The following is a 22,409-nucleotide window of genomic DNA, read 5'->3' as shown; positions in this document are numbered from 1 at the left end:
TCTCTTGAAGGAAAAACTGCAATTGTTTCTTGTGATCAAATGCTTAGTTTAATTTTATTGGAAAGAAAGAGGGGATAAAGAAAGAATGGAAGGGAGGGAAAGAGAGAGGGAGGGAAGGAGGTTAGGGAGGTTAGGGAGGGAAGGACGGAGGAAGAAAGGAAGGAAGGAAGGAAGGGAGGAAGACAGGAAGGAAGGAAGGAAGGAAGGAAGGAAGGAAGGAAGGAAGGAAGGAAGGAAGGAAGGAAGGAAGGAAAGAAGGAAGGAAGGAAGGAAGGGTGGGTGGGTCATCCTCCCAGTAGGTCACTCCCCAAATGGCTACAATTAAGTGCAGGATCAAACCAAAACCTGGAGCCAGAGCTCCAAATCCAGGTCTTTCACATGGGAAGCTTGGGCCCATGTACTTTAGCCACCACATACTGCTTTCCAAGGTACACATGGATCAAAGGTAGAAGAACCAGAACTTGAGCCAGACACTCCAATATTGAATGAAGGCACTCCAAACAGCATCTTTTATGCCATTTTATTAAAAGTTTGTTTCGGAAAACTCTCTTAGGGGACATGGAAACACAGGCATTTTGATACAATCAGTTAAGCTACCACTAGAGACACCCTCATCCCATACTCCCACGTGCCAGCTACCCCACTTCATTCCACCTGCTATCCATATGGGAGAACAAGATTTTGGCTCCTGACTTCATCCTGGCCCAGACCTGGCTTACTTATGGGCATTTGAAAAGCAAATCAATGGATGAGAGGCCAGTCTGTCTCTTTCTCTCTCTCTCTCTTCTCTCTCTCAGTCATTCTTTCAAGTAAATGAAGACAAAGTAAATAAAAAAATGTTAAAGCTCTCTTAATGAGCATATTTTTAACATTAGAAAAGGAAACAAATTGGGGAAATGACCAGGACAATACAAGAATCATAAAAGACAAGCTCAGGCATTCTAAGGACCTCCTCCACCAAGCCATTCTCTTCATTGCCAAAGAGGAAAGTTCAGCATCAAAACACATATTTTGTCACAATGTTTACTGATGTACCTAAACTTCCTTTCAAAATTCTACAGATGCCTAGTCAAAATAAACGATCACACTCAACAAAACAGGAAGAACAGATGTTGGAAAGGAAAGGAGAAGAGGGACAAGGGAGGAACAGAAGGGGAAAGACAGGCAAGGGACAGCAGACAGATGACCCTTGTCTGATGGCAATCCTTTGTGACAAAGGATCCATGAATAACAGGCTCACAAAGCAGCACAAAACCCTGCAGGAAACACACACTGTTCTCATGACTTGATCCAGAAATGAGTATATTTTAATCTTAGTGTCAAGCATCAGTAATTACCAATGTAGAGTGAAAAACGAGCAAAACTGATAATTCAGTTGATTGGTACTTCAGGGGACCTCATACCAATATCCAGCTTTCTTTTTTCACTCTGAAAGCCAAAGCAATGGCTTTGGCTGTCCCTACAAATAACCTGAGCATCTTCAGAACTTAGAAGACATTTAGGAGCCATTACAACAAACCCTGTTATCTACAGGTAAAGAAACTAAAGCTAAGAGACTTAAAGTGGTTTGTCCGTCATCACAGAGCCTCATCAGAATGAAAAGCTCATAACTTTCTGATTCTTAGACACTCTGCCTTATACTGGACCATGTGGATCATAGGCTAAGATTTAAAAAAAAAAAAAAAAAAAAGCAATGGCCAAAACTTCCCTGCAACTACATCAGGACAGCAAAGCTTTGGCCCATGCTCTGCCTTATCTGCCACTCCTTCCAGCCTGCACCCACAGTAGCCGATAGCCTCCCAACACCACTGTGCTTCCTGCCCCTGGCTTTCAGGATGACTTGGCACAGTGTCAGGTCTAACAGCCAAAGGCTCTGCCCACCAAAGTCATCAGAACAGGCCTTTGAAAGGTCAGGAAGCAGGATTTTTTAGCTTCAGAAAAGCACCAGCCCTCCCCAAAGATGAGAAGAAATGATAGCTCGTTCTCTTTCAATCAGCGTATTCCCACCTAGATGGTACATGCATCCTAGGAAAACCATTACAGGCTGCAGGTCCCTGTTAGCCCTGACAGGCTCTGTCTTCCAAGTTTTTGCCCAGCCCCAGCACACAGAAAATTTCCAGAAAATTTCACTCCATGTATAATTCACACTGGAATTTTAGTGTTCACAGGGAACAAAATTTAATTAAAATTATTTCTGTAAGTCTTTTTTAGTAATTAGGGAAACTATAATATATGCAGAGTTTAACTGCATATACATGAATGAATGGATTATTCATCATCATCACCATCATCCCTCCCTGTGCAATATAGGATTTCCTCTTCTCCCCAAAAAAGGAACACCTCGCCTGCATTTAAAAACCTTCCATAATATTTATTTCATGCACACACACACACACACACACACACACACACACACACAGAGTTTTTCTTTGCAGTGTCCTGGCAAGGAGTTCTTCTTATTAAGCCTATACAAATGCAGAATCCAAGCTCACGGCCACATTTCCAAGATTCTTTCACTCACTACCAAAAAGTAAAATTTATAGACTATACACCCCACTGATGCTGATCTGGTCATTCCAGATCAACTCCCAAGGGCTGTGGCGCTCCATCATCTCTTAGTCCTACTGGGAAAGTGGCTTGGATTTTATCTGCCATTGTTAGCATTACAGAAAATAATTTGATAATAGAAAATAGCTTACCGCATAATAGTACTTACCGCATAAGCACCTATCAAAAATGCTGCATTTGCTCTTTTCCGTTGATCAAAACAGGTGTAATGCACTATTTTCTTTCTTGATAAACTGTATGACTAAACAGAAGGGATAAAAAAGTTAGTATAACCCTAAAGACAGTGCTGAAATAAACCTACGGAAGACAGCTGTCACCTCAACTTTCAAGATACGTCACAATCTAGAAAATTGAACAGCTTTGCACTTTAATACTATGGCATTTGGACAAGAACCTTTGTGGCAGAAATGATAGCCCATCATGATATCAGAACTAAAAATATAGCAGATATAGCAGATTTTTCACCAAGAAACAATATTGATACATTAGTATATAATTAAATTAATAGGAACTATTTTTGATGTTTTATTCTTGATTTCACCTTTAATGCATTCATTCCTTTGCACTCCCCACATGTCACTCCCACTCAAAAAGTTAGCTATACATCTCATATTACATAGTACCTTTTTAAATGTCTCTCTTTGTTACCCTCTCTAAACATTTTCAATCTTATTATCCAAAATTAATATTTTCTTTCTAGGTGATCTCTACTAATCCCCTTTTAATGATCTAAAAATAAATGGCTAATGGGAAAAGATGAACTATCAAAAAGATCATATCCATAAACATCTTAATAATCATTCATTAGATCCTTGGATTGAAACAGTAATTAAGTATATGCTACATGCCAGGCAACACGTTGCATGCTCAAGTATTTAAATAGTATATGCGCTAAACACGAAAAGAGAGGACAGCATATCCAAATGCACATGGAGAATATGGCAGTACATTGGAGCCTCCAGAGGACACCTGGAAACATGGCAGAGGACAGAGAAAAGAACAAATTCACCAACTACTCCAACCAAGTGTTGGTATGAATATCTGGGCAGATGGAGACTCTAAGGTAGACAGTAGCAGTCAGTGGATTTTCGAGAGATTTCATAGAGATTGGAGTGGTGGGTTCTACAGCAGTTCAGAACTGTTGAACTATCAAAACCTCTTGAGAACTTGTTGGCACTGTAAATTTCTATTTTTCTTCCTGTTATTTTGTATCGTGGTTTTTCATTTAAGGGGATGTACAGTAGCTGTAAAATGGACACTAACATATCCAGATGTGAGGATACAATGTAGTATGCATCTCTACTTCCAGATCAAAGATGGATTACTAATGAAACTGCTTACTATATCTTGACAGTAGAATGCTGGACTCTCTGCCATTGTCCATGGCCATAATGATAGACATATGACTGTGTATGAAGAACTATACTATAGTAATAATACAGGGGAACTCAGTGGCAGGGAGGAGACTGGGTTGGGGGCATGAAGGAAATCCTAAGGTCTATTGAACTGTACCATAAAATAATAATCATCATAAATTTGTAAACAAAATCTATCAAAATGCAATCAAATTATTAATAAAAACCAAATAAACATGAAGCAGTAGGAGCACTAATGCAGCTCAAGACATTCAGCTCAACTTCCTCCTTATTCAAAACAGTTATAGTATTTTGACAAGTGATTTCCAAAATATAGGCACACAAGAACAATTTCATATCTGCCTGTAAATACACATTAACTAAACAACAACATTTTGTATCTTATGTATTGACCAGCTTAGAATCCCTTTAAAAATGTAAAAATAGCTCAACTACCTTTCTTTAGCACGCTGTTGTGTTCAAGGCAAAGAAACTCCCACTCTGAAGTTCATTCTACAAGGACACTACAACAAACTGGCTGGAGCACATAACCACAGAACCATAGTCGCACATGTCCCAGCACAGCACCAGCACAAGGCAGGCATTTCTTTCCTAAATAAAATTCGAATGTTCTGAGCATTGTATTGCCTTTTCAACCAAACTTTAGAAGTTAGTGTTTGACTCAAAGATCATGTCTTATTACCAATGTCCTTGTATCCCAACAGGCTCGTGAAAAACTAAAAAGTACAATGTTTTATTTAGGTCAGTCAAGTTAATAAACTCAAGCTATAGCTACAGACTTCAAGGTCACTACAGGCTGCTGACACCATCTTCTTGTTTTTGAAATGTGGAACACTTGGCTGTCAAGGCAGGTCTCTTTTTCTGCTTTATTTTATTTTGCCACTAGTTGGTTGCTTGGTTTTTGCCACCTAGTATTCTTCATCAATAAATTATGATGCATTTGACAAAAAGATTGGAGGCTCCTCTTAGCCAAGAGTTTTTTGTCATCTCTGCATCTCAGATACCTGAGGACTTTCTGACATGGGCGAGGCCTGTGTAAACACAAGTCAGACCAGGTATACTGGCTCCCAGCCTCTCGCTGTTTACACTCCTTGGTTTCTTAAAACACTGGTATGGAAGACAACATCAAGTGATCCAACCTGAAGTTTAGATTGGCTGTTCTGATGCCCACTGTCCTAAGAAGGTATTTTATAATAAGCTGTGGTTATCACTTAATAACGTAGAATCATATTTACTTTAAAACTCTACTCGCCAAAAGGCACAACTCATATTGTTGTTCTTTCATCACCAACTTCATTTCTTGTTTTCTTTCTGGAATTTTTATTGAGCTTATGCTTTCTGTTTTCTCTCCTTGTTCTGTCACACATGGAATTCAGAGGCCATCTGGAACAGGAAGCATCTGGGGGAGGGCAAAGTTCTCAAGCAGACTTCTTTCTCAAGACTCACAAAAGTGTTTAAGTAAATATAATGCAAATTAAAATTGTAAGGACTTTGGAGGGCTATTTTAAGCTCTATAACTTTTCAGAAATCACAATTGCTAAGAAATGGTCTTCATAAAATCTGCCTAGAAATTTAAACTACTATGACATATTTTCTACAGGAAGCTGTCCGAGAAAAGCAAGTTAAACTTTTTTTTTTAAAAGAGAAAGGCTTCTTCCTGAATTTAAGGAAAACAGTTAAAGTTCCTAGCATTTGCCTCATTTAAGTGTTTCTGGAATTCTGTTTTCTTGGTTACATTGCAACTGTACCAGACAAATCATCTGCCTGGTGGTATCACCAGATCAGATCACCAAGAGATGGACTATTGCTCAAGGAATCAAAACTAACTCCAAGTGAATGACAACAAAGCAAAAACCTTACATGCCACCGGTGATGTCCTAACTTCTCCCCACCACAGCCAGCCTCCTTGTTAGAGAGTCACTTGCTCCAACATTTTACAAGAACACTGCTTGAAAGAGGAGTTTTTAGTGCCAAAAGAAAAATTTCACAGAAAACCAGGGGAAATGGTTTTAATCAATCATTTGATGATGTTCTATATGGTTGGACTAATTAACAAAAATGTACTTAATTTTTTTTATTTAAAAAAAAATTTATTGGGGCTGGCATGATGGCTCAATTGGCCAATTCTCCACCTCCAAGCACCAGCATTCCATATGGGTGCTGGTTCACTTCCCAGGTGCTTTACTTCTCATCCAGCACCCTGCTTGTGGCCTGGGACAGCAGCAGAAGATGGCCCAAAGCCTTGGGACCCTGCACCTGCATGGGAGAACTGGAGAAGGCTCCTGGCTCCTGCTTCAGATCAGCTCTGCTCCAGCCATTGTGGCCATTTGAGGGGCGAACCAGCAAATGAAAGATCTCTCTTTCTCTCTGTAAATCTGTCTTTACAATAAAAATTTTAAAAATCTTTAAGAAATGATTTTTTATCTGATAGACAAACAAAAAAAACAGAGGTAGAGTGCTTCCTTCCACTGATTCACTTGAAAAATGCCTGCAATGCCAGAGCAAGGCCAATGTGAAACCAGTAGCTGGGGACTCAATCCAAGTCTCCCACATGGGTCATGTTGACGCAACCGTGAGAGCCATCACCTGCTGTTCCCCAGGATCTGCAGCGGCAGCAATCTGGATTCGGGAAGCAGAGCCTGGAGTGAGCTGAAGACAGCCACTGTGATATGGGATACAGACGTTTAAATCACTAGGCCAAATGCCCATATCTGTTTCTTCTTTTTAAATACTAATTTCCCCTACCAACATTGAACTAAAAGCACCCTAAAACAAATAATACTATCCAGCAGAGGCACTAATGACATGAGTATCTGTAGAGGAACATTAATTCATCCTTCAAGATGTTTGATGGGGAGCCTATGTCAGCATCCCACAGGGGCACTAATTCGAGTATGAGCTGTTCCACTCCAGTCCAGCTCCCTGCTAATGACCTGAGAAAAGGTGGCAGAGCATGGCCCAAATATTTGAGTCCCTGCACCAACCTTGAGGTACCTGTACACACATGGGAGACCCAGCAGGAGCTTTTGGCTCCTAGCTTCAGCTTGGCATAGACCTAGCTGTTGCAGCCATTGAGGAGTGAGCCAGCAGTGGGAGATTTTTCTCTCTCTCTTTTACTTATATATTTTTATATAATATATATTTTATTTTATATATAAAGATATAGTATGTACATATAAATGTTATTTTATATATAAAATATATTATTTTATATATTCTATTAGATATAAATATATTATATATGATATATGTTATAATATATCATATATAGTATATATTATTGACATATATTAAATATTATATTTAATATTATACATTTGTATATTATATTTATATATTATGCTATATATAGCTAGCTAGCTATCTATATATATATATAGAGAGAGAGAGAGAGAGAGCGCGCTCTGGTTTTCCAATAAATAAATACATTTTTACAAAGGAAAAGATATTTCATGGAAGAAATGCACCGCCAAGGGAAAGAAAGACATTATTTCAGGGAATGGATTTGTGAGGCTGTGGGCTAAGCTGCCAACTGCAATTCCAGCATTCCACATCAGAGCATCAGTTCAAATGCCTGCTGCTCTGCTTCCAATCCAAGCCCCTACTAGTGTTCCTGGGAAAGCAGCAGCAGATGGTCTGAGTACCTGGGCTCCAGGCACCCTCGTGAGACACCTGGCTGGAGAACATGGCTCCTTGCTCGAGCCTGGACTCGCCTCAGCTATTGAAGCTATTTGGGGAATAAGCCAGTAAATGGAAGACTCTCTCTTTCTTTTCCTCTTTCCCTCTCCTCTCTCTGTCACTCTGGCTTTGAAATAAATTAAAAATAAGTCTTTTTAAAAATGCTGAAGAGGGCCCAGCGCAATAGTGTAGTGGCTAAAGTCCTTGCCTTGAACATGCTGGGATCCCATATGGGTGCCTGTTCTAATCCCAGTGGCCCCACTTCGCAGCTCCCTGCTTGTGGCCTGGGAAAGCAGTCAAGAAAGGCCCAAAGCCAAGGGGACCCTGCACCTGCATGGGAGACCTGGAAGAAGCTCCTGGCTCCTGGCTTCAGATTGGCTCAGCTCTGACCGTTGTGGGCACTTGCAGAGTGAACCATTAGATGGAAGATCATCCTCTCTGTCTCTCCTCCTCCTCTCTGTATATCTGCCTTTCCAATAAAAATAAATAAATCTTCTTAAAAATGTTGAAGAGCCCATAGAAAGAAATGAAAAGCATTGAAATGATGTTTGTGGCTAGACATAAAATAAAGGCATAATTGGGAAATAGCAAGACTTGACTCGGCTGATAGCCCATTCGATGCTTTTTCAAGATTCTGCCTGCCTGTCAAGTGAACATCAAGCCTCTCAGCTGCACAGCTGCCTCCTCTTCCTGGGCTCCATCTCCTTGGCAGTCTGCTGTGCTAATCCAGGCCTTCAGGCAGATGCTTTGTAAGGCCAAGCTTCAAAGCCTGGCTTTTAGTGAGCTACTCACACTTAGAAAATCCTTGTGCTTTACCCGAAAAGCTCAAAGGACAAAAACAGTAACATCAAGAAAATGGCCCAAAACTAAATTAAAAAGAAAGAAAAAGGAAAAAAAACTAATAATAATAAATAATAATAATAATAAAAGAAATTGGCCCACTCAGATGAATACAGAGTGGAGGCGATACAAAGCAGAGGGTGCTGCCAAATGACTGTTAGGACCTCCGGACCTCCAGCCTGCTCTGCAATGAAGCTGCATGTGACTCAAGACAAATCAGACTCTGCAGCCACTCTCCACTCAATGTATTAGATTCCCATCTTGAAACTGGAGCAGACAGTCTAAGAGGACGCAGTCAGATCTTCTATAAAACAGCAGGTGCTAACCTTTATTGGTCACCTGCTATGCTCCAACTTCATCTGAAGCAACCGGAACAACGCCGGAGGGGTCTGATTTAGCCAGACACAGAGTGTCTACCAACCCAGAGCTCCTGGGCAAGGCTGAAACTAAACAAGCACACTGTGTTTTACCACAAGGACATAGCCTGGAGCCAGAGAGGGCCCGCAGTGACCATTTACACAGCAAGTGTGGCAGGCAGGAAAATCCAGGACTCTCCCTAAACTTGAGCATTTACCAAGATTGTGGTTCAGAATTTCAATAACTCTCAGGTGGAGCTGGTCAATATTACTCAAATTTTTCAGAAATCATCAACAAGCTAAATTTAAAATATATGACTGCGTTATAGTTCATCTTCCCCAGAGACCGATGTGGAGCCACCTGGAAGACATATCAAAAGACTTTCCTGGGCCCCCGTGATTGCAGCCGGTTCCTCAGTGACACTGACAGTCGTGGTCCAGAGACCGCACCCTGAAGTGCACTGCTCTAAGATACTGCTGAACTCTGGGAGCTGGACAAAACAAAAAACTTCAAACTCTGCTGTAAGACGCTCTAAATCACGCTGCACACCTTTGAAAAGAATATTTTCAATGATGTCTCTAAATACCACAGAAAACATCTATCACTATTTACACGCATTTTGTAGGTGGTATCGTCTTTGGAATAAGTTCCTTTAGTGATTCTGTAATTAAGACACCTTGCATGGTGCTTTCCCAAATGCTCTCAGAGGCCAACAGTTTGAAGGAGTCAGTTGACAAATGAGAAAAGCACTCCCAGACCAAAGCACACCCATCTCCAACCTATTGCTCCCTGCAGGAAACTAGACCCAGAATCCTAAGAAACGGTAATAGGTAAAAGAATGAGAACATTTAAATTTTGTGGAAATTTTAATAAACTACATAGTGAATTGGAAAACAAATTTCTTAAAATAGTGTACATGCCCAACTAAATAACTCTGTCACTTGAATGCAGCCCTTGACAACCAATTTGCCGAATCTGGGTGCCAGAATAATGTGGCTACAAACTTCAAGATTCTACCAGCCTGAACTGAGCAGCTGTTATGTGTCAAATATAATAAACTTTCGGAATCAACGTGGGAGAGAACCCCAGTGCCTACCTTCATATGCACTCACAATCAAATGATTATCTGATACAAAAAGGTAGCCAAAGCTATCATAAACCGAGGGAAATAACTGCATAGGGGTACACAACATGCAGAGCACACAAGGATCAATGAAATGATCTTAATTACAACCACAATAATCATTTCCTATAAAAATAATTGATAAAAATAAGACTTAACACTCAAATCTATAAACTAATACAAGCAAACCTATACAAATTTCCAGACCTATATTGCTTACCTGAGAGTCAAAGTTTTACCACTCTCATGCAACTCTTGGCAAGTATATAATAAGTCATATGATGCTTAATGGTGCTTGTAAACCAAAGTACAATGTTCTGCTACAGCACAGCCATAACAACTAAGACAAAGGTATTGACCCCAGACACACATGTTCCATCTCGGAAAAGCTCTGTGAAAAGTCGCATGCTAGTGGGTTCACTCCTTAGAATAAACAAGTCCAAGCAACTCACAGAGAAAGGAAAATGACACACAAATAACACAGCCCAGGCTATCCTTAGAATATGGTAACATACATAAGTCATGCACTTATTCAGCTTAGGGCAGGAGAACACAAACGGCATAGTCATTCTGCAACAAAAGGTGATGCAATTAAGTTCTCAGCAAAAAATAAATAAGTCAATAAGTAAATAATAACAAAACAAAAAGAGTTAATGGTCAGGAACAAAAAACTTAAGTAATGTTTCAGGAAATTTGCTGTCATGCTTCGAATAAAATCTTCAAGTCATTTGCTGTGCCTGATTGAGCTCTTGGGGCAGCCTGGATAATAAGCTCTTAAATAAGGTGGAGAGCACATGCATTTCCCTAACCAAGCAAGCTCTGGCAGGTGACATGGGGCAGATAAAGCAGATCACAGCCCAGGAACCAGGGTGACCAAGACATCATTCTCTTACAGATGACTAGGCCTGCCCAGAACAGCTGCAGCAATCAGCACCTCTACAGCCATCAGTGGTCATCTCATTGCAAAAGCGACAAAAGGAACAGGTCTTTCCACGACCGGCCATGACCTCTATATGTTTTACCTCCAACTTTCTCAGGAAAGGAACATTCTTGAAAATTTTCTTTGGCTGTACAAAACAAAATATGGTTGATGTTTTTATTGAGAGTGATAAAAGAGGCTGAAGTATTTCCTTACCAAGAAAAAGGTATCGGTCCGATCCATTTTGTTTCAAAACCAATGTTACTTCATTAATGAAATGACACAACTGATTAAAGTAAAAGTCAAATGTCAGAGAAAAGTTGCTCATAAAGATCGTTTGATCATGCTGACAATATAGTTGTAGGTAAGGATTCTTTTTGGCTGGATTCCTGGATGAGCAAAGGGATTCCTGCCTCACAAAGCCTGCCTAGGTTCACTGCCAAGCGAGTGAACTCTGTTACAACTCCCTGTACCTCATAAAACTACTGGAATTATCTCCAAAACATAGCTTGCTTTTCTTCCCTGAAAGCCCTTGAGCCTGAAACAGAAGTGCAGAAGGAAATTCCTGCACGTTTTGTGGTTGTAGTAAGAAGGTGGTCTAATCACGATATCAAAAGAGTGCTTGGGCACAGTCACCTGCTGCAGTGGCAGATGCCCGGATTGCAGGACAGGACTCCTGCATTGATGCCTTTGGCAGCAAGGACAATGCACGCACCCTCCTTCTGCCAGGTGCACCTAGGGCTTCAATCCAGACCTTCACTTCCTGGTGCTTACCTCTCTGCTCCTTTATCCTAAAAAGGCTACATGGACTGTTCCGTAAATTTAAAATTCCATTTCTGCATATATTCTTTTAGCTCTTTATGAAACAGTTCTCAAGATCAGTCATTGTCCTATTGATTCAAATTAGCATTATTTAAAAAAAAATCACTGCCAGTCTGGTAGCCTAGTGGCTAAAATCCTTGCCTTGCATCCACCAGGATCCATTTGGCCACGGGTTCAAGACCCGGCTGCTCCACTTCCCTTTCAGCTCCCTGCTTGTGGCCTGAGAAAGCAGCCATGGATAGCCCAAAGTCTTGGGATCCTGAACCTGCATGGGAAACCTAGAAGAAGCTCCTAGCTCCTGGCTTTGGATTGGCTCAACTCTGGCCTTTGTAGCCACTTGGGGAGTGAACCAGCAAGTGGAAGATCTTTCTTTCTATCTCTCCTTCTCTCTGTAAATTTGACTTTCAGATAAAAATAAATAAATCTTAAGAAAAAATCACTACCTTAGAAAATGTCTCCTCTGGGGCTAGTGCAGTAGAGCTTAACAGGGTACGTTCCTGCCAGTTCATATCCCAGCTATTCTACTTCCAATCTAGCTCCCTACTAATGCATCTGGGAACGTGCCAGAAAAAGCTCAGCTGCTTAGGCCCTTCACCCACGTGGGAGACCCAGAAGAAGCTCCCCTGGATGCCGGCTTCAGATCATCTCAGGTCTCACCACTGCAGCCACTTGGAGAGTGAATCAGCAGATAGAAGATCTCTCACTCTCTCTGTTTCTCCTTCTATCTGTAACTCTACCTTTCAAGTAAATTAAATAAACCTTTTTAACAACAAAAAGCCATATGTCTATTCTGAAGGAAAATGTGAAAACCACAAACCTTTACACCTACTTTCAAGGGTTTATGAGCCCGCGAAGCACATTACTAACAATTTCCGCTCTAGATTAATGAGCACTGATCACTTTTTCCATTTTAAAACATACAATTTCACAAATTGCTCACACTTTAATGAATCTCTTTCTTAACTGTTTCCCCATCATAGAAACTACAGACCGGAAGTAGCAAAACAGCCACCTAGTTCTTTGACACTTACATCTTAGAATATATTGAAAACAATGATCAGGGATTTGTTGGTGATGGTGGATTTCATTTCTGGATATTTTATCTGAGCAGATTATCTGATTGGTAATTTTGCACTGTAATCAACACAATTACATCTAAGGCTGTTGGTAATAGAGTGTATATGGACATAGAAAAAAACAGCAGTAAGTCACCACCTCAAATCAGCTACATGGAAAAATACCTTAAACATATAAAAAATTAGACATTTGGGTATCGGATAGGATGCACAGCAAAATGTTACCTATCTTCATAAGAGATGGAACCAAGGAGAAAAATAATAAAAGCCTTACTGGGAGTAAAAATGTTCAAACTAGAAAACGAAAATGTGCCTAAAGGAATTATGAAATCACACAGGATAATAATTCTAAGGTGAATTTAGTGGTTGCAAAAATGCCAAATTACTGAGAAGAATCTTGAGGACCAAGCAAAGACCACCAGGTTCTGCTTAGGACCACTAGAGCGCTTTCCGTAGTGTAGGGAAGACAAAGGCTAGCACAGGATTGAGAAATCAGCTAATAGCCAACATGTGAACATGCTGAGAGCAAGCTACCTGACACCGGTGAGGTGATAAAAATGGACCTGCAAATCAAGGGCATTCTAGCAAGGTCAACAGAACTTTGGTTGTATTTGGTGATTGTGCTGGGCACTGGGAATACACAGAGATAACCTGGCAAGGCTCTCCATCCTATAGGATCTTCCATAGTCAAGCAAGTAAGACAGGTGTGCACAGGTAATTATAACTCATCAACAATAGCGATCAGCATAGACAATTATAGAAAAACAAAGAGGACACCTTCAAGCCAATCAAAAAGGCAAGGAGATGCTTCTTTGTGGAGTCAGAATAAAATTTTAGGGAACAAGGAATCATTAAGCCAGAGGGAAAAATACATTCTATTCAAATTGAGTGTGACTAGCAAATGCATGGAATAGTAATTCATGTGGAACACAGTAAAAGGCAAGGCTGGGTCTAGCTGAGCTGCAGTGTTCCCCAGGAAATTACTGGGGAAGGCAACAGGGATAAACTGGCAAGGCAAGGCAAAAAAAAAAAAACAAGGCAAGATGCTGGGAACTTATGAAAATAACCATAGGGTAGAGGCAACAGACATCAGCAGAATGCCCATGGACCTAACAAATGGTGGGAAGGGGATGGTGAAGGGTCAGTTTAGAGATCCCCACAAAAGAGAGAATGTTGTGTAGCAAGGTGACATAGGAAGGGCATACACTTCAAGTAGGAAAGCCTGCGTCTGCCCCACTGAAGCTGCACAGCCAGAGCAGCAGCAATGGTCACCGGAGTGGATGAGGCAGAAGAGCCTCAAAGCCACTGTGACACAATAAGGGGAAGTGGTCGAGATGAGGCTGAGAGTGAGCCTAGACATCTGGCAGTCAGAAGTTGGGATGACACCAAAAAAGGGAGGAAATGACACAGTCAAGAGCCAGAAGAGATAGCAAAAACTTCACCTGACAGCCTTGGACAAGTCACATGTCTCTCCCATGTCTCCCTTCCAGTGTTCACTAAAAGGTCACTTACATTCCTAAAAGCATAGTAGACTTCCCCATCTGCTTTAACACTACAAAGAGGGAATCCGTAAATTTCAAGAAAGTCTTTATTAGATTTCCTATAAGAATTCACAATGTGACATTACTGACCTTATTCTGTTAGGGTCTTAACAGAATATATTCTTTCATATATATTTCTAAAATAATCCTAATTATCACCCTATAAGAACTCTACACAGATTGACCATCTCTAACCCAAAATCCAAAACGCTTCAAAATTCAAAACTTTTGGATCAAAGAACACATCACAAACTGAAAATTTCATACCTGACTTCACCTAATGATACAGTTAAAATACAGGCACTCTAAAAATACTGTATGAAACTTTGTCCTGAATAGGCACATCAGGTATATACGAACATAAGTAAATTCGTGTCAGAAATCAAGTCCCATTTTCAAGACAGCTCCTTGAATATATGCAAATATTCCCCAATCTGAAATCGGAAGCAATTCTGTCCCTAGCATTTCAGAGAAGGCATAGGCATCCTGTAATTCCTATTCCACAACTGAGGAAATGAGTTTCCATAAGACTGAAGAAATTGTAATTTTGGATTAGCAATCTAAATCCTTTTTCCACTAGCAGAGAGATTCTACTGGACATGCTTTATTTAGATTATGCATACTAAATTAACATTTAGGTTTTGGAAATTCAATCCTTCAAGCAATTACCAAAGTGTCTTCTAACTGGTCTAAAACTAAAAATGTCATTCCAGGTATCCAACAGATTCCTTGAGGACTAACAGGATTTTCTGGACTTCATTAAGTTTGCATAATGTTGAAAGAATGCATCATAAGTTAAATTGAATTTAAACAAATTTTCATATCTATTTCCCTTTATAGAGCAGCATACAATAAGAAAGAAATAATAGAAAACATCAGTCTTAAGTCAACTCATCTATTCCTATGCAGTTATTATAAGTAAAACATTGAATCAGATCAGTGGTTTCTTCCTCCTAATGATTCCTTTCTTTTTTTTAAGATTTATTTATTTTTATTGGAAAGGTGGATAAACAGAGAGAAAGAGAGACAGAGAGGAAGATCTTCTGTCCGATGGTTCACTCCCCAAGTGACCAAAACGGCCAGTGTTGCACCAATCTGAATCCAGGAGCCAGGAGCTCTTCCAGGTCTCCCATGTGGGTGCAGGGTCCCAAGGCTTTAGGCCTTTCTTGACTGCTTTCCCAGGCCACAAGCAGGGAGCTGGATGGGAAGCAGGACCGCTGGGATTAGAACTGTGACCACATGGGATCCCGGTGCGTGCGAGGCAAGGACTTTTAACCACTACACTATCGCGCAGGGCCCTGAGTCCAGACAGGATTCAACCAGGCTGGTAATTATAATAACTAGGTTGCAACAACTACATACCAACTGACTAATCAAGAAAGCAAAAAAAATTCATAGGCCCTCAGATGTTAGAAATTAATTTCAACCATTTATTAATTTCCCTTTCCTTGCTAATGCAACCATTAAAATGCATGTTATAGGAGATAGAATTATGGTAGTAGGGTTAACCTCTCTACCTGCAGTTCCAACATCCCAAATTGACACCAGTTAAGAGTCCCAGCTGCTATGCTCCCATCCAGATCCTTGCTAACGGCTTGGGAGAGCAGTAAGGATGGACCAAGTCCTTTTGCCCCTGCACCATGCAGGAGACCTAGATGAAGTTCCCAGTTCTGGCTTCAGACAGCCCAGTTCCAGTTGTTGTGACCATTTGGGCAGTGAATCAGCAGATGGAAGATCTCTCTCTGTGCCTCTCTCTCTCTCTCTCAATCTCTGCAAATCCACATTTCAAATAAAAATTAATTTTTAAAAAGTTAATTCTGTATAAAAATGATATTTACTTCTTATATGATTACAAAACCGTGTTTGCTAAGCAACAGACAGTAGACTGTCTCCTGAAAACATAGATCTGCTTTAGTTATATATCCTTCAAAACACATAGTATTTACAATTCCTAGGAAAGTTAAGTGCAACACATCATTTGTTATATGATTATTGACTTAAAAATCCCTTTGGTATCATCCCATGACAATTTAGTGCTTTGAGATAAATAACCAAAAACTGTAACTTCACAAATATACAACATATCATACCAGAAATTGCCCACCAGACTATTTTGTATATCTACGTTCAATTAAAAACACCAAAAGAAAAATCACTGAGTAGTTAATACATATAAGTTAATATACATTTTGTAAAACCAATATTATTTAACCTAAAAGAAAGAATAAAATACCTGCCCAATAGAATTCGATGACTGTCTTAAAGGGTATGCTATGTAGCCTTTTACCTCCCAAACTGAAATGCCTAAAGTCTTCATTTAGTTATTGTAAAACAAAAAACAAAACCAAACCATAGGTAAATATTGCTTTCTACATGATGAAATAAGCTTACAAAATTAGGATTACACATGTTAACTTCCCTCATATGCTTAAAATTTAAGAGAAAATCCAATCCTTCAAGAAATTATGGAATAAGAGAAAATGAAACCTGATCTTTATGTAAATATAAAAAATGTATGGAATATCTGACTTGAATTCTGTCATATCAGCTAAGGTCATGCTCTATTACTGCCACTCCATCAGTTTTACTTGCCTATTAACTCTACAGAGATGATAAAAAAAAATAATAAACAAAAAGAGCACCATCATTTCCCTCCTGACCAGACAGATCAGCATTATGCCCCCGAGGTCCAGCACCGAGGAGTCCTTTCACCACCTGGAACAGTGTCCACAAGCAGAGCAGAAAAGGTTTCAGAAAAATTATCCTTAGAGGGAATCTGATAGAGACTCATCAACAATAACCTAAAAGGATTGGGTTTTTCTTTCTTAGATTCCAGTGACTTCAGCCAGCTCAAATTGCAACTCATCCTGAAAAATGAAAGAGGTTAACATCTCCTTTGTGGTATAATCAAAAGGATCAGTTTCAACTCCCAATGAACTAACTCACATAAATTTCCAAAGTTCAAGATCACCTGACTACATGGTGTGTGCACAGCAATCCCAATGGACAGATTTCTCAGTTCAAACCTTTTAATAACATCACTTCAATACTCACCTTTAGCTTCTTGTTTAGTTTACAGCAGTATCTGTACACCATTGCCAAGTTCAGAGGTCCAAAATCTGCATAGAAACTGAGATATAAAAAATAAACAAAAATGTAGCACTTCATTCTCCATATTAATGTCATTAACATAAAACTTAATGGGAATCATATTTTAGTAATTATCAAGCATTTACTGTGACTCTGATGATCTAATGTACTAATAAACTCCTTAAAAGTAAAAAAAAAAAGAAATTTAATGTTGTACTTAGAAGTATAATGTTCAGTAACATCAAAATTCCTTTTCAGTTTCATTATACTTAACAATCAAATTCTAATCACATTTGGGACAAAGATCCACAATGTAACAGATCTAATTCATAGTAATCCAAATAGCTAACGCTATCACATTACTAATGCTCGCCCGTTATTCTAACCAGTCTCTTACAACGAAATTGTTGAGCAGTAGTTAGTTTCAATTCTTCTTATCTCATTGACATAGCATTTCAGTAACAGTACTGAAAAGCAGGCAAGGAAAGAACCAACAAGCGTCATTTCTTCACTTTTTTTTTAAGATTTATTTATTTTTATTGGAAAGACAGATATATACAGAGAGGAGGCGAGACAGAGGAAGATCTTCCGTTCGATGGTTCACTCCCCAGGCAGCCGCAATGGCTGGAGCTAGACCAATCTGAAGCCCAGAGCCCAGAGCTTCTTCGTGGTCTCCCACACAGGTGCAAGGTCCCAAAGCTTTGGGCCATTCTCAACTGCTTTCCCAGGCCACCAGAAGGGAGTCGGATGAGAATTGGGGCCACTGGGATTAGAACTGGTACCCATATGGGATCCCAGTGTGTTCAATGTGAGGACTTGAACCACTACACTATCGCTCCAGGCCCCCTAAAGAGATTTCTATTTCTCAGATCAGGGTCATGAAGGATTGGGAAGGAGCTCTAAATTAATGGCAAAATGGAACAGATAGCTCCAGATGTATTGGGCCCCTGATACTGGATAGGATCTGTTCGATTACTACTAAATTCATAACACTGGTATACTCTGAATTCCAACTCCAACTGTTTCACTCAAACAGTACTTTGGATTTTCAAGTACCTGAAAACCCAGGTTTCTCCTCTCATTTTGCATCCTCCTTGGATATTCCAAGGCTCCTCTCCCCTTCTCTAACCCCTTATGTCTCCAATCTGTGCATCTTCTCTTATCCACTGTCATGAATGTAACTCATGACAATCCTGCAGAAAAGCATGTCTCCTCCACTTGAGACACAGCATCAGCCTCTTCCTTCTTCAACTACCTGTCAGATCCTTCCATCACCTGAAACAGGATGCTTAAAAATCAGCCCATCTTTCAAACCCACCTTCTGGGCTAAAAAATATTTTGACTTTCCCAGGTCCTCAGGCATGAAATCTTCTTAATCACAATACAATTGACAAATAAATGCTAGATTAATTCTTAAATATCAACTAATTAATCTTTTTCTTCTCTGTGCCCACCTTAAGCAACAGAAGTTCAGATCTCTTCATTGCATACCTGTGCTGTTTAAATTCTCTCTCCTCTTCCTAATTGTCCTGTCTTAACATGTCTCAGGACTGGTGTTGTGGTGTAAAACTTCCATCTGCACCAGCATCCCATGTGGGTGCTGGTTCATGTCTTGTCTTTTCTACTTCCAATCCAACTCTCTGCTAACGCCCTGAGGAAGCAGTGGAGGATAGTACAGGTCCTTGGGCCCTGCTGCCCACATCAAAGATGTAGATGAAGCTCTTGGGTCCTGGATTTGACTTAGATCTACACCAGCCATTGGTAGTCATCTGGGGAATGAACCAAAGATAGGGGATTTCTCTCTCTCCTCTCTCTCTCTCCCTCGTTCCCTGTAACTCTTTCACATAAACACATAAATATTTTGTTTAAAACAAAGTCTCATGTGTCACATATTCTTTCATTGCTTAAAATTGTTCGATCTTACCTGGCTGCCTTCGGATAATTTCTCGGCCCAGGACTCACAGCCTCATACAACATGATCCTACTTTACAGAATGACTTTATCTTTGGAATCTTTATTGCAACAAACTTGTTCTCTTCTTATTCCCAAGTACCCCATACATACTCGCATCCAACTCCCTGCCCTCTTTTTCACTTCAAACTACACTAAAGCTTCCCTAGTACAAACCCGACCTACTCCATGAAGTCTTTCCCACCACCCCATAGAGTTGACCACTTTTCTCTCAAAGTCTCAACACTCACCCTCTGAGTCACTCCTGTGACCAAGCAAGCACACACAGCTACCACATTTAGTATCTGTTCAACCACAGTGCAAGCCTCTCTGCCAGGGACTAATGTCTACCTTACTTATAACAAACAACAGAGAACACGTCTTCACTAGGAATAGTGGGATCACTAGTGGCGCAGTGGTTAAGGTCCTCGCCTTGCACGCCCAGGATCCCATATGGGCGCCGGTTCTAATCCCGGCAGCCCCGCTTCCCTTCCAGCTCCCTGCCTGTGGCCTGGGAAAGCAGTTGAGGACGGCCCAAAGCCTTGGGACCCTGCACCCGCATGGGAGACCTGGAAGAGGCTCCTGGCTTCGGATCGGCATAGCATCGGCCGTTGCGCTCACTTGGGGAGTGAAGCATCAGATGGAAGATCTTCCTCTCTGTCTCTCCTCTCTGTATATCCGCCTTTCCAAAAAAAAAAAAAAAAAAAAAAAAAACAAAGCCACGAGGCCATCTTAAGGTCATTTAATGCATCCTATCTTTACAGCGCTTCCGTTTACAAGAACAGTCATGCATTCAAAATCATTTCTATGCACAGATGTAGTTTTCTAGGCAGCTAAATAAATGCCTGAAATGTCAACATAATTGCGAACATAGCCATAGTTACTCATATGATGCTAACTTCAGTATAAATAAAAACACCTTGAAGAAAGAGACACCTTCGACTAAGATGCTTCTTTCTAAGAATCTTCTTCATTCTCATGGGAAAAACATAAACACATTCATTATACAGACCACTGGGTGAAGGTAAATGTCAAAATAAAAGGTTGAAATAAATTAAACATGCTAGAAGGGTTGGTGTGGGGGAACATATTCAGCAACTTGAAGTGAAGACAGAGAATGAGAGGAGTTGAACTCGGGATAGAAGAGGAGAAATGGAAGGTCATGAACCTGGGAGAACAAACAGGGAGAAGAGATGGTGGAGTGGCACCCTTCAGAGACTCTGTGAAGGAATGCAGAGCTGAGCGGCTCCTGAGCTTGAAGCTGCTAACACTGGACAGTGTCTTCTCCATCCTGGAAATTCCCAGGAGCAGGCTTGCAGAACCACAGGCAAGTACGCCTCCCCTCCACCCTTTGCCTGGGAGGCGTGGGAGTACACTGGCCTCCTGTAAGCAGGGAAAGTCATGGATATATGACTTAATGATCCCAGAAGGCCCTCAGAATCATCTCCACAGAAATAAATGAGTATACAAATCAATCTCCCTACCACTTGGTAAATTTCCTATACCAAGGTCAATGAATTATGGCTCAATAATGGACAGAAACTCATACATTACTAACTGAAAACCACTATCTCTTACAATGAGTATAAATAGCTAAAAAGTCTAATTTTCTCCTGTTTTGACAGGAAGATATTAAAAGAGATAGAGTATCTTGAGTCCCTCAAGTGGGTCATTGCCTTATGGGGAGAACAAAGAAATGGAAGACCAAGAACTGAAGCAGAGAGGACCTACACATACAAGCACTGGTTCCATGGATGTGAAGCTACAAGGACCAAGAAGTCTTTTCAATATACCCAACATGTTTAACCCTTCTTGCAAGTTTATTATGCTTATGTTGCATCATTACTTTTTCTTTGGTTTTTCCAATAAACTAAAATATGTTAGCCCATTCACAGAGAAATCATTGCTTGAAGCTCTGTTGTGACTTATTCTACATATTTGCAACTTTATGTGAAAATTCTAAACTCCTCAGCAAAAAGATAAACAACACTCCAAGCATTAGTCATTCTACAAAATTTATAACCACCTCTTCTGAGCGAGGCACCACATGTTAGCATATTATTCAAAGAGTATTTACAATACAAGAAAAATACATAACTGCTTTGAAGAAGTTCTGTGGGATTATAAAGCATGACAACCCTCATATTGTTTTATGGCACTACAGACACTTACACTTTGTTCATTCACTATCTCAAATATTTACTGAAAGGCTATTGATCCCAATCCACAGTTCATCCCCTACTGAGACGGTATTATTACTGTGTGATCAGTGCTGACAGAGCAGTATCCTCCAAAGCACAGTAAGATTACACAAGTATTGGGTGTGTGTCTATAAACTCTTGCAGAAGTCAATCAGCACTGCCTCTCTGCTACACAGACCACCTTACATTTTCTCTATCAGTAGAATATTATCAACATGCCTCTATCACATTTCAAAAAGGCCTAACCGCCTACTGAATACTAACCTAAGAGGAGAGCACAAGGTTTGAGTTTTAGCTGAAACCATTACAGAATAACTACCCAAAGTCCACTGAGGCCAGATGTATGGGAGAAAGCGCTGGTTCACATCCAACAACCCTTCCTTGCACATAGCAGTCTAGTGTAGAACTAAAAATCCCTGGAATCCAAGGGTTTTCCATACCAACTTGGTCCCTCACTATTCCTCAGCTGACATATTAGCCTCTCTGTCTCCATACCCTTATCTCTTAAAGGCAGCTACCAAATTAGGTGGCTCCTAAAGCTTTGTCAGCTGGTAAAATGTATCACATATATAAGTCATGATACACCAGCTGAAAAGAACTTTTGAAGTCACCTAATTCTAGATTCTAGAGACTACAACTCTAGTTATCTGCAATAGACAAGCCCATTCAATAATTCAAAGGTTTCTCCAGTGCTACTCACTCACCATGCATTCCATCCTCTCACTGCGTTGGGTGATGGTTCAGAAATATTTCCCACAATGCCTCTTCGGCAAAGAGGAAGAACCTCAGCTTTCTCCTTGCATCTCACAATGCTTTCTCTATGGATGGAGAACAAAGCTAGAAAGCCCCTTTGTATATTAGTGTGCCA

At 40.3% G+C, this 22,409-nt stretch overlaps 1 protein-coding gene across 4 annotated transcripts in view; it reads right to left on the bottom strand.

Moving 5' to 3' along the window:
* CDC14A (cell division cycle 14A) overlaps positions 1-22,409 on the bottom strand; it is a 165,168-nt gene that overhangs the window by 129,171 nt on the left and 13,588 nt on the right. For all 4 annotated transcript variants that reach the window (XM_040998412.1, XM_040998415.1, XM_040998414.1 and 1 more), the window contains exons 3-4: positions 17,355-17,430; positions 2,717-2,809 (exon numbers count right to left, since the gene is read on the bottom strand). In XM_040998412.1, coding sequence (XP_040854346.1) covers positions 2,717-2,809; positions 17,355-17,430 — 169 coding nt within the window. The remainder of the gene's footprint in view (positions 1-2,716; positions 2,810-17,354; positions 17,431-22,409) is intronic.

This window comes from Ochotona curzoniae, unplaced genomic scaffold, assembly GCF_017591425.1.
Source record: "Ochotona curzoniae isolate NIBS_2020 unplaced genomic scaffold, NIBS_Ocur_1.0 scaffold_1037, whole genome shotgun sequence".
NCBI classification, from domain to species: Eukaryota; Metazoa; Chordata; class Mammalia; order Lagomorpha; family Ochotonidae; genus Ochotona; species Ochotona curzoniae.
This window is presented reverse-complemented; position numbering and strand designations above follow the sequence as displayed.